Below are 13553 nucleotides of genomic sequence, written 5' to 3' on the forward strand. Positions count from 1 at the left end.
TAGATTATCAAGTATCTCTTAGAACTGAATGTCTACGCTTAGATTGAAATCTATTTCTAACTCCTGCTGTTCCAGAAGATTCCAGCCAATCAAAATGTTTTTGGCCATGCTGCCCTCTCCGTCCTAGGACCCTTACAGATTCTCAGATCCTGTGGAGAGGGCGGGGAGCAGATGGCCTCTCCTCCCCGTAGCAAACATAAGGGACTCATAAGCAGCAGTTGGAGGAGGAATAGAGCAGGATTTTTGGGAAGGGAGGGGCCTCTACAGAGATATGATGTCAACACTCCTCATTAGCATAAAATATTTTATATTCTCAGCAAGATTTGTGTGGGAGGGCTTATGAAAGGGATTTTTATTGAGGGGAGAAATGGTTTATTTACATGGGCATTTAATGTGGGATGTTTTGTTTGGTGTGAGTGGGGAAAGTGTTTGAGGGGGCTTAATAGCTGTGATACTTTAGTTAAGGGAGAGGCTCAGTGGCTGCGCATCTTTTCTCTGTGTTGGGAGAGGAGGTTTAATGTCTATGAATGTGCTTCTTCCTCCCCCACTCCCTTCTAAGTTAACTTTTGTATATTTGTCTAGTTTGTTTAAGTCAAACTCTTTGGGGCAGAGCCAGAGTCGCTTAACTTGTTTAATGTGCTGTCTGGACTGCCACAAACATTGATGGTGTCGTATATAAGGTATCCATGTGTACATTGTTTGTTCAAGAAAATTCCAGCCAACCAAGGTGCTCAGCTTTCACCCAGTTTACCTTTTCCCCCATCAAGTGGCTGTAAGCTGGCATGGCTATCCCTCCGCATCTACGTGGCGGGGGGGGGGGGAGGGGGCACGCCTCCTCGCAGTTTGGGTCCATTAGAGCCTTCTCCGAGCAAAGGAAAAAAGGGGGGAATTAGCAGTTCTCAAGGGGCCCATCCTTCAAATGGAGCGAGGCCATAAACAGTCTGGGCTCTATCCTGTAACCAGGCAGAGTGGTAACAGTCTCTTCGCCCAGCCATTAAGCAGGGTGGGGCAGCAACCACCCAAGGCTCTGACCGGCAATCAGACAGCTCTGTAGTACCAGCCCAGTGTAGGGGTGAGCGCCACACTCAGTCCCTGGGGGTGTTATACCAATATAATAAAAACCAGCAGGATCTTATTAAGAGGGATAAGGCAAAGATGCCACATTTATTGTAAATACCATAACAAAACAAAAAACTATGTTTTTCTACTTGTTTCTATTACTACTTATTCCTTATACATACATACATACATACACACACACACATATATTCATTCACACAATCATTCATTCAGGTTCTGTATAGATGTTATAGTTACCAGCCTAGATGTTGCTCATGCCAAGTTACTGGCCAGGTATCTTGGTCATGAGGATGGAGCCGAGTCTGTGTCAGATGCATCTGGTGCTCCTGGAGGCTGGCAGCAGAACCATAGACTCAAAGTTCTTATTCTTTAGAGTCCAGTTTTATAGGGATTTTTCCCTATGTTAGTTCATAGGAGTTGCTTCATTTTGCTGTTGCTAAATCAATCAGCAGGTGGCTGGCTTCATGTTGTTAGATGTTTTGTTTTTCCTTCCTTTGAGGTGTGGTGGGTGGATTCCAGTTTGCCCTCCGGGGGTCATCTGGTTGATCCCACTTGACACCTTCTTCAGCCAACACTGAATTCTTCAGGCTGGTAACTCCCTAACCATTCATTCACATACATTCTCTATCTTAATCACATCTATTTCACTGTCTCTTTACCTTTTGGGGTGTGACCAATTTATGTGAGACTCCCTGTCTTTTAACAATCAAAGATAAAGTGAGATGAAAACTTACGGAGGGTGGGGGTCTCTATTTATACACTATAACAGCTACTGTTTTGGCTTACTTAGAGTTAATTAATGTTTAACAAGTTTTATACAAAGTATTTCTTTGAGCAGGCTTCACACAGACACAGCTGGTGGCTTGCAGGTTAGAATCACAAATTTACTTTTAACATAAACCTTTAGTTATAAGGCATCAGTTAACAATAAGTCATTTTTCATATAAACCATGTTTAATATAAACCTTCTTTAATATCCCTACAGGGGCTCAGGTACGGGGTGAGCTGAGGAGCACAGGCCTCCTGGCCTAAGGAGGGGGAGCATTGCCACACCAGTGGCGGGGCGGACATGGGCTTGCCCAACTCTACCGCGTCCCAATCCAGGGCCCTAACAGTGGCGGAGCAGTCTGCCACTGGGTCAGCGGGGATCTGCCCACAACATGCTGACCTGATTTGAGGCTCACTCTCTACCAGACTCTTGCCCGGTTCTCCTGCATTGCTTCCTTCTCTCTGCCTCGGGCATACTTGTGTTCAAGGGTCGTCCTCAGTCTCCCTGAGATACACTGCCAGAGGTAGTGGTAGCAGTTCCTCCACTTTGAGAATGTTGTGGGTCCCTGGGGCAGCAGCGGTTCTCCTTGGTGCTTCATTCCAGCAGCGGGGAAGAAACATCTGTCTCCTCCAGCAGCTCCCTCTTAACAGCTCCTGGGCTGGCCTTTTATATTTCCCCTTCCTGTCCCGTCCCCCCCTGCTTCTGGCATGCAGGATGTGGCCCTCCTGGCACTGCCCACCAGGTGGCTTGTTGTGCTCCCTCCGTGTCCACTTCTGAGAGGGGCCACACCTCCTCACTACAGTGGCCTTAACGTAGTAAAGCGAGTGATCAAGACTAGGGCAGCCAAGCGATTAAAAAAATTGCACTGTTAAATAAATGGTATTCTATTATTGTTTAAATATTTCTGGATGTTTTCTACATTTTCAAATATACTGATTTCAGTTACAACACAGAATACAAAGTGTACAGTACTCACTTAATATTTATTTTTTATTACAAATATTTGCACTGTAAAAAACAAGAGAGTATTTTTCAGTTCACCTAATATGAGTACTGTAGTGCAATCTCTATCATGAAAGTTGAACATACAAATATAGAATTATATAAAAAAAAACTTGCATTCAAAAATAAAACAATCTAAAATTTTAGAACCTGCATGTCCACTCAGTCCTACTTCTTGTTCAGCCAATTGCTCAGACACACAAGCTTGTTTACATTTGCAGGAGGTAGTGCTACCCGCTTCTTGTTTACAATGTCACCTGAAAGTGAGAACAGGTGTTCTCATGCCACTGTTGTAGTCGGCATCGCAAAGTATTTACGTGCCAGATGCGCTAAAGATTCACATGTCCCTTCATGCTTCAACCACCATTCCAGAAGACATGCATCCATGCTGATGACGGGTTCTGCTTGATAACAGTCGAAAGCAGTGCAGACCGACGCATGTTCATTTTCATTATCTGATGCCACCAGCAGATGGTTGATTTTCTTTTTTGATGGTTTGGCTTTTCCAGTTTCCGCATTGGAGTGTTGCTCTTTTAAGACATCTGAAAGCAAGCTCCACATCTTATCCCTCTCAGATTTTGGAAGGCACTTCAGATTCTTAAACCTTGGGTCAAATGCTGTAGCTATCTTTAGAAAGCTCACGTTGGTACCTTCTTTGCATTTTGTGAAATCTGCCGTGAAAGTGTTCTGAAAATGAACAACATGTGCTGGGTCATCATCTGAGACTGCTGTAACAGGAAGTATATGGCAGAATGCGGGTGAAACAGAGCAGGGAACATACTCCCTCAAGGCATTCAGTCACACAAATGTAATTAACGCTTATTTTTTTAATGAGCATCGTCAGCAAGGAAGCATGTCCTCTGGAATGGTGGCTGAAGCATGAAGGGGCATGTGAATGTTTAGCATATCTGGCACGTAAATAGCTTGCAATGCTGGCTACAAAAGCGCCACACAAATGCCTGTCCTCACTTTTGGGTGACATTGCGAATAAGAAGAGGGAAGCATTATCTCCTGTAAATGTAAACAAATTTGTTTGTCTTAGCGATTGGCTGAACAAGAAATAGGATTGAGTGGACTTGTAGGTTCTGAAGTTTTACATTATTTTGTTTTTGAATGCAGTTATGTAACCCAAAAAACCCTACATTTGTAAGTTTCACTTTCAGGACAAATAGATTGTACTACAGTCCTTGTATGAAGTGAACTGAAAAATACTATTTATTTTATCATTTTTACAGTGCAAATATTTGTAAGCAAAAAATATTTGCATTGTAAAAAATGATGCTAGCAATGAGCTTGGCATTGTGCTAGGAGCAGCATTGGGGGTGACAAGGCATATTCCACTCAGCACCCTCTCAGAAGAAATCTGAGCACTTGGGCCCTGATACTGCCATGAATGACCATTGATCTTGCAAGGGGCACCCGTGAACAGTTATTTACAGAATTGGGGCATTAGATTTTCCTTCTGTCTAGCAGGTGGAGGAGGCCCTTATTTCTCAGTCAGTCTTTACAGCTTTTTCTTGTTCTTGCTGATTTATTCTGTGATTCGTCAGTGGTGTTGCCTTTTCATGGTTGTTGTGTTGTTTTTCTGTTTCTTTTTATGCCCTTGATGATGATGATGTGTTTTAATGTTTGTGGTTTTTTCATTTGTTTTATAGGGATCGAAAATTGTACAAATTAGGACTAAAGGGGTTTTATGGTAAAGAAGACTATGACAGTACAGGTAAAGTATGCTTGATAATTAAAGACACCAGGGTTGATTTTAGTTCAAGTGGCTAAAATAATGACTAATTATGTAGTAAATATGTGCGTTGTGGTAATATGTGTAATTATGTAGATTACATTAGTTATTCAGGGTGCGGTAGTGCTGTATAGTTGCTAACCCATAATCATACACTCATTTTTCATCCATTTCTCAATGCTTTTGCTAAGAGGACCTGACCTGCTTAAGGATAACATAATTATAAGTGTACATTGTGTTTTGGCAACTGTAACTTCCTCTGCTCTGATTGGCTACCATCCTTAGCACTCCCCATCAAGATGCCTACATGAACATGGTTCCCTTGACATCTGATTTCCTCCTTACTATCCTGTCACTCCTACCCGGCCCGGATAGAAAATATTTTGTAAAGCAAATGCTCTGCTTAGAGAGGAGCCTAAACTTTCCACACATGTTGACAATGAAAGAACTTGGAGTTGTCAGAATGGTGGGGGTCAGAAACGGAGGCAATCGTACTTGTTTTAGGTATATGGATGAATTCGGGGGCCAGTCACCAACCAAAGCATAGAGGTGAAAGGAAAGAGAGCACATTTTAGTACATGAACTTGAAGATGATCCTTGTTATCTGCATAATAAATATATTCTGAGCTAAGAAACTATGATTTTTTTAAATGCTTAAGAATCAATTTTCTCTACAGAATTACAAATTTCTGCATTTAGCCAGCCTCATTAATATGCAGTGTCTACTTTGGCAGTGATTTTTGTAGCACTAAACAAATTTGTAATTATGTCAATTTTTTTTTAATGTAAAGACTGAGAGAAAAGCAAATTGATAGCTGTCTGTATCCTTTTTTAGATGATTTAGTGACATTCTTGTCACGCCGTGTTTTGTAAAATTGTATGATCTTTGTTACCCCATTTATGGTACACTCGTAAAGTTGTTGACCATTTCCATGGTTTAATGATATGCCAAAAGAAGTCCTGTGAAGCATTTACTTTCTGTACTCTCTCCCTTGCTTTTAGATTTTTGGCCAGATACTATCAGGCAGTATGTGTTTTATAAATATTTAAACAGCTGGGACTTGATTTTCAAACTGGGTCTTCATTTTGTAGGCACAAAATTGTGCCTGTAGTGAATTGCACCCACAATTCTATGTCCCCACTCCATTCATGCTTTTTCTTGGGAATTTATTTTGAGTGCAGTTCATTGCAGGGGCAAAAATCATGGAGGCAAAAACCGAGGCCCTTATTCTGTTACAATTAATTGAAATAATGACATCATTCAAAAGTTCAGAATTCATGTATGTGTTTCTTGGCTGCTGTGTTTAAAAAAAATCAACAAAATTAGTCACTTCAGATGAGTTGGAGATAAGTGATTTTGCTGCAGTGATCAACTAAAGCAAGAGATGGAGAAAGCTGTGCCTACTAAGCAGCTTTCAAATGTTATTATAGAATGTAACTGGGGAAAGAAACTTGCGGTGCAAATCTCCAGATTCTCCATCAGAAAGATACAGAGCAGGGCTGGGTAGGATTGAAACCAATTTATGAAATTGTAAATTAATATAACTTGTTTATAGGAGAAGAGCAAACAGAGGAAGAGAAGGAGGGGAATCATCATCCCAATGTGGCAAAAAACTCAAACAACAATCATTCTTTGGGCCTGGAAGAGGAGGAACTGGACTCAGAGGCTGAACTCATGAGGAGTATGGGGTTACCACTTCAGTTTGGAGGACTATCAGCTCACAAGGAATTTGTGGTAAACCCCAATTTACTGTGCTTTTTATGCGTCTTTGTATTTCCAGACTCTGGGCTATGAAAGTAAATTGAATGCTGTGTGATGTGCGTCTCTCTGCACATGCGTGAAGGAGCTGGTCCACAGAGCAAGTTGTAGGACTAGGAGCTGATTAATTTCTTGAATGAACCATGGTTGGGTCATTACACTAATTGAATCTATTTCCCTATGTTAAGTTCTCCTAACACCTTCTATGGGTCATCTCAATTATCACTTCAAAGGTTTTTTTTCTCCTGCTGTTGATAGTTCATCTCAGGGTACGTCTACACTACGAGATTATTCCCATTTTACATAAACCGGTTTAGTAAAACAGATTGTATAAAGTCGAGTGCACGCGGCCACACTAAGCACATTAATTCGGTGGTGTGCGTCCACGGTCCGAGGCTAGCATCGATTTCTGGAGTGTTGCACTGTGGGTAGCTATTCCGTAGCTATCCCATAGTTCCCGCAGTCTCCCCCGCCCCTTGGAATTCTGGGTTGAGATCCCAGTGCCTGATGAAGCAAAAATCATTGTCGCAGGTGGTTCTGGGTAAATGTCGTCAGTCACTCCTTCCTCCAGGAAAGCAACGGCAGACAATCATTTCGCGCCCTTTTTCCCTGGATTGCCCTGGCAGACGCCATAGCATGGCAACCATGGAGCCTGTTTTGCCTCTTGTCACTGTCACCGTATGCGTACTAGATGCCGCTGACAGAGGCGATTCAGCAGCGCTACCAGCAGCATTCATTTGCTTTTGCATGATAGCAGAGATGGTTATCAGCTGTTCTGTACCATCTGCTGCCATTGTAAATTGGCAATGAGATGATGGTTACCAGTCCTTCTGTACTGTACTCTCTGCTGCTGTCATGAGTGCCCCTGGCTGAGGTCAGCTGGGGGCACAAAAGACAAAAATGGGAATGACTCCCTGAGTCAATCCCTCCTTTATGGTATCTAAAAAAAGAATCAGTCCTGCCTAGAGTATGGGGCAAGTGTACTAGAGAACCAGTGTATCAGAGAACCAGAAAGCACAGCCGCTCCGTGTCAGATTCTGCAGAAATGATGAGCTGCATGCCATTCACAGGGGGTGCCCCTGCAACAACCCCACCTGTTGCTTCCCTCCTCCCGCAGCCTTCCTAGGCTACCGTTGCAGTGTCCCCCCATTTGTGTGATGAAGTAATAAAGAATGCAGGAATAAGAAACAGTGACTTGTTAGTGAGATAAAATGAGGGGAAGGCAGCCTCCAGCTGCTATGATAGTCCAGACAGGACATTAAGCAGCGTGGGGGAGAGGAGCCCAGCATCCCGCTGCTATGATAGTCCAGGCAGAACAGAATCTTTTCTTTACACATGAAGGGCGGGGGCTGATGGAGCTCAGCCCCCTGTTGCTATGATGAAGACGGTTACCAGCTGTTCTGTACCATCTACTGGGAAGCAGTAGCACTCATGGGCTGATGATAAGGACGGATACCAGTCCTTCTGTACTATACCATCTGCCACAAGGCTGATGATGACGTTGGATATCAGTCATATTGTACCATCAGCCACCAAGGAGGGGGGGCGAGGATGCTACAGTTCACTGCCGCAGCATCGCGTCTACCAGCAGCATTCAGTAGACATAGGGTGACATTTAAAAGAGTCAAGAGATTATTTTTTTCCCTTTTCCTTCTGGGGGTGGGGTGTAAATTGACGAGCTATGCCCTGAACCACCCCAGACAATGCGTTTGACCCTACAGGCATTGGGAGCTCAGCCAAGAATGCAAATGCTTTTCGGAGACTGCAGGAACTGTGGGATAGCTTGAGTTCTCAGTCCCCCCTCCCTCCCTCCATGAGCGTCCATTTGATTCTTTGGCTTTCCGTTACGCTTGTCACGCAGGAGTGTGCTGAGTCCCTGCTGTGGCCTCTGTCTGGAGATTTTTTAAAAATGCTTTGGAATTTCGGCTTCTATAACAGAGCTCTGATAGAACAGATTTGTCTGCCCATACAGCGATCACATCCATACGGTCCATGCTGGAGCTATTTTTGGATTTGGGACTGCATCGCCACCCGTGCTGATCGGAGCTCAACGCTGGGCAAACAGGAAATGATATTCAAAAGTTCACGGGTCTTTTCCTGTCTACCTGGCCATTGCATCCGAGTTCAGATTGCTGTCTAGAGCGGTCACAATGGTGCACTGTGGGATAGCGCCCGGAGGCCAATACTGTCGATTTGCGGCCACACTAACCCTAATCCGATATGGTAATACCGATATTAGCGCTACTCCTCTCGTTGGGGAGAGTACAGAAACCGGTTTAAAGAGCCCTTTATATCGATATAAAGGGCCTCTTAGTGTGGACGGGTGCGGCGTTAAATCGGTTTAACGCTCCTAAAATCGGTTTAAACGCGTAGTGTAGACCAGGCCTCAATTGATTGGACTCTTCCAGTTGGTATGCATACTTCCACCTTTTCATGTTCTCTGTATGTATTAATATCTCCTGTCTGTGTGTTCCATTCTGTGCATCTGAAGAAGTGAGCTGTAGCCCACGAAAGCTTATGCTGAAATAAATTTGTTAGTCTCTAAGGTGCCACAAGTACTCCTGTTCTTTTTGAATGAACCAGTTAGTGAATAAATTGATCAAAACACAATATTAAAAACAGTGGTACACAAAATATGAATGGGAAATGAATACACAGTACTTTTAATTTATAGAACATTGGTAAGAGTGGTGGTGCTTTACAAAGTGTATGTTAAAATAAAGTATGGTATGAGGGCTGTGAAGGAAGTAACATCAGTGAAAGACTGGTATTCGTTCTCTGGAACTAACTTCTCGATGGTCCAGCTTTTGCCTCTGAAGTGGCCACACACAATCTGAAGAGCAGGTTTGAGTTTAAGTAACTCTCATATTTGACTTTTTTCAGATTCATAATAGAAAAGTTTTGTTCTTAAATATAGGTACTTCTAAAGATATTTGTACAGATAACAACCCCATTAGGTAACTCTGGATGTCTTTTATCCAGCAGGCATTAAGGAAAAATGAGTAAGATTTTCTTTGCCAAACTTGGATCACAGCATTTCAGTTCTAGCTGAACTTTGACAGCAACTGAAAATGGATTTCCAATTTAACAACTTGAACACTGCTTGTTCTTTTGAAAGTCTCAGCCATTGATGCAAATGAACTTTGAAGCTTCTTTCCTCAGCACTACAAAGCTGAGTGAAGCTGACTGTGATTCAGAAATAAGTTTGGGGACGTACTTCTGTGCAGGATAAGGGTTTTTTTTGTAGCTGTTGGCCCTAGTAAGTTGTAGTCAGTGAAAAAGGATTATTCTCTTTCCATCTTACTGCCAAATTAATAGTTTCATGGATTTAGCCGAAGATCCACTGTCCGGCACTAGTGAAACAATTTCTTGATCTCTGTCGATGGCTTTTAAAAATGACTACAAGCCAAATTCGCTGCTTATCTAAACAAGCATTCCTGCACCAAAGTGAATGGAGTTTCATTTGTTTATACCAATGATGAGTTTAACACCAAGTTGACCATCTTATTACTTTTTTCCTCCTATTAGTTGTTTCCCTGTCTCTTCTCCTTCACCATTAGATAGCTTTGTCAGGTTTGCCTTGTATCTTGGGCAGCAAATGGAAGGGTTATTTGCTGTGGCAGAAGTTCATGTCTTCCCCTGCTCCTCTCCAAAAGCTTCCTTAGTATCTTCTACCAGTGATCTCATGAGTAAGGCTATGATTTTGTCACGGATATTTTTAATAAAAGTAATGGACAGGTCACGGGCAATAAACATGGAAGCTGTGATCTGTCCCTGATTTTCACTAATAATATCCATGACAAAATGGGGAGGGAGGAGGGTCCAGCACTCTGCCCCACTGCATGCAGGGGTGGGGAGCAGTAGCTCCCCTGTCCAGTGGCTGGGGTGAAGGGAATCCTCTGTTACCCTACAGGGCTAGGAGCTCAGGGATCCCCTCACTGCCTACGGTGACTGGGAGCTCTGGGGGTCCCCCACCACCTGCTGGGGCTGGGGAGTTCTGGGGGGTCCCCTCTGGTGGCTGGGGTACTCAAGGGCATACCCTACTTCCTGCCAGGGCTGGGGTGCTCTGGGGGGATCCCCCTGCCTTGCAGGGCTGGGAGCTACAGGGGGATCCCCTGTCTCCCTGCAGGGGTGGGAGTTGCGGGGGAGGCCGCCACCCATGACAGCTGGGAGCTGCAGAGAGTCCCCCACTGCCACAGTAGCTGGGCTGTTGCAGGGGCTCAGTTTCACAGAGGTTGTGGAAAGTCACGGAATCTGTGGAAAAAATACTTGCATTAGCCTTCTGAGTAATGAATGGAGGGCAGAAGCAGGAATGTCCCTGAAGACAGAACAAGGAAAGAATAAATTCTCTCTTGTGAGTTACTTGGTTCTGGGCATTTTTTAAAAACACATTTTATTTCTCTTTGATTTTTAGACATCAGAAAATTCCAGAAAGAGAAATAAGATAGTGAAGAAGAAAAAGAAGAAAAAGTTGCAGCAAAAGCGCTTGAATGAGATCATGCGGGAAACCTGGGAAGAAGATTGTGAAGACCATAACCAGTCTTTTTCAGATGATCCAGCTTTACATACAGAACAAACTGAGGAGAAAAAACCATGCCAGCTTCTGAATGAGGACAACTGTGAAAAGAGAGATTGCCCTATTAATGATGCTTTACCCAGTGACCTGAAAGAGAAATGGGAAAAATATTGGAGTGAGTATGGAGAAGGTCTTCTGTGGCAAACTTGGCTGGAGAAGAACATGGAAGTAGAATTGTCTGAGAATGCACCTAACTCAGAGCCTTGGAACTCTCCTGACACCAAGGAGAAGTGGAAGCAACATTATAGCGAACTATACTGGTATTACTGGGAACAATTTCAGTACTGGGCAAGTCAAGGATGGACTGTTGACAGCCTAGATGATGGCACAGAAATCAATGCATTTAAACTCGAAACAGGTCCGCCAGGAGAAGTAGACTGTGTTAGTACAGATGCTGTATCTCATCAAGTGCTGGACTCACAACTTTCTTCTTATCCTCCCTCCAGCATCAGTTGTAAAGAAAACCCTAGTTCACGTGATGAGTACCATAATGAAATCCTCTCTGGGATTAGTAACATAAATCTGGATTTGGAGGCAGTGGAGGAGAGCAAATTAGCCCTAACAATTTATGATGGCCGTCAAAACCTGAGTTCAACTAGTAGTATAAGGCAGTGTCCTTGTGTTTCGAGCCAGAAGGAATCATGCAATGGAGGAACCAGGAAAAGTGCATCTTCTGAAGAGAAAAGCGTAAACCAGTCAGGTCTGTGTAGGATTAGCTAATATTGATTCTGGTAATATTCCTCCAGATGGATCTATATAACACAGGGGTCGGCAACCTTTCAGAAGTGGAGTGCCGAGTTTTCATTTATTCACTCTAATTTATGGTTTCGCGTGCCAGTAAAACAATGTAATCTTTTTAGAAGGTCTCTTTCTATAAGTCTGTAATATTCACTTTACATATAACAATAGTTTAGTTATATAAGTTTCAAAATGTTTCAGAAGCTTCATTTAAAATTAAATTAAAATGCAGAGCCTCCCGGACCTGTGGCCAGGACCCGGGCATGTGAGTGCCACTGAAAAGCAGCTCGTGTGCCTCCTTCGGCACGCGTGCCATAGATTGCCTACCCCTGATATAACACAAGAACCGACCTTAGCCCTGTCTCTGTTACTCAGTTTAACCCTGGGAATTGAGTATTTTGTAGAATGATTAACAACTTAATTCTGTTTTCTTCTGTCTGATTGACTTAAGCCTCATCTCTCTCCTCTTAGACCTTATTATTGAACGTGTTCTTTGGATAAAAGTGTTTTAATGGAATATCTCTTTTTTAATAAATCTCTGGCTGTACTAGAGAAGTGGTGGGATAATAGTATTAGTGCTTCCTCATTTTAAGTCCTTCTGGTATGCAGCTACTGTACTATCCATATACAGGAAAAGCTGTGTTATCAGGCACTTTACAAACCAGAAAGCTCTATAAACTGGTCTTTCGGGAGGGAGTGTGGGGCGTGGGCTCTGAGAGGGAGTTTGGGTGTAGGGGGGGTTTCGGGGTACTGGATCTGAGAACTCCCACCCTCTTAATTAACTGGATTTTTTGACTTAATGGCACCTCCCATTTCCCCAACATGCCATTTAACAAAGCATTTACTGTAAAAAGACAGACCAACTGGCTTCCTCCTAGTATATATCTCACTCAGTAGGTTAGAGTAAATAGAACAGAAATAGATGTTTTAATAAATCTGGCCTGTGAAAGATCAATTTTGAAGGAAAGTCCTTATGAACATACGATCCTTTCTTCACTCCACCTCATGTCTGGCCCCCAAATGCTGTACCTGATAATCTGTTTTTTGTTTGATTCAATGTATGTAATATCACAAGGCATCCATTTTCGTACTGCTCTATAAACTATTAGCTATGAGCAAATCAAGTTGGTGGTACTATATAAGCCAGGTGGGCAAAGTACGGCCCGTGGGCCACATCTGACCCGTGGGCCACATCTGGCCCGCCAAACCATTTATTCTGGTCCTTAGCTCCTGCTAGGGAGCAGTGTTGGGGGTTTGCCCTGCTCCGGCGTTCCAGCTGGGGAGCGGGGTTGGGTGCTTACCCTGCTCTGCGTGGCTCCCAGGAAGCAGCTGGCATGACCCTCCCCCCACCCCCCCCCGGCTCCTACGTAGTACACGGATCCCGGCCAATGGGAGATGCAGGGGTGGTGCCTGCAGACAGGGCAGCTCACAGAGCCGACTGGCTGTGCCTCGGAGCTGGAGGTGGGGACATGCTTCCAGGAGCTGCTTGCCTTCTGCCTGCCTGCACTCCCCAGGGACAGCACATATAACCCTTTTGTACTGCTCTGTGGTTTCTTCTGGTTAGGAGGAGGGGTGGAACATGCAAGACTAGCAGTGGCTGAGGTGTTAGGAGGTTGATGCAGAAACCTGTAGTAGCCACTGCTGAGGAGTGTAAATAGCGAACAGATTTTCCCCCTTCTCCTGGCAGCTTCACAGAAACACCAGAGGCAGGAGCTTGGAGCTGAGTCTCAGCAGCCTCCCTCCTTTCCTTCTGAATGCCCTCTATTCTCCTTACATTGCTAATCCTGGGACTGCCAGTGAGTTTTGTTTGAGTGCTGCTGTGAGGTCGTTAGCCAATGTCACTGCACTATCCTGGCAGACTTGCTTTCAACCATTAAGATGAGAGAAGGGA

General features: G+C 43.8%; 1 protein-coding gene across 3 annotated transcripts in view; it reads left to right on the forward strand.

The window, feature by feature from the left end:
- The window catches only part of TGS1 (trimethylguanosine synthase 1), a 45641-nt gene that overhangs the window by 3371 nt on the left and 28717 nt on the right, over positions 1–13553 (forward strand). For all 3 annotated transcript variants that reach the window (XM_039527542.1, XM_039527543.1, XM_039527544.1), the window contains exons 2-4: positions 4507–4571; positions 6146–6324; positions 10763–11624. In XM_039527542.1, the coding sequence (XP_039383476.1) occupies positions 4507–4571; positions 6146–6324; positions 10763–11624 (1106 nt within the window). The remainder of the gene's footprint in view (positions 1–4506; positions 4572–6145; positions 6325–10762; positions 11625–13553) is intronic.

The sequence above is a fragment of the Mauremys reevesii genome, linkage group 2 (genome assembly GCF_016161935.1).
Source record: "Mauremys reevesii isolate NIE-2019 linkage group 2, ASM1616193v1, whole genome shotgun sequence".
NCBI classification, from domain to species: domain Eukaryota; kingdom Metazoa; phylum Chordata; order Testudines; family Geoemydidae; genus Mauremys; species Mauremys reevesii.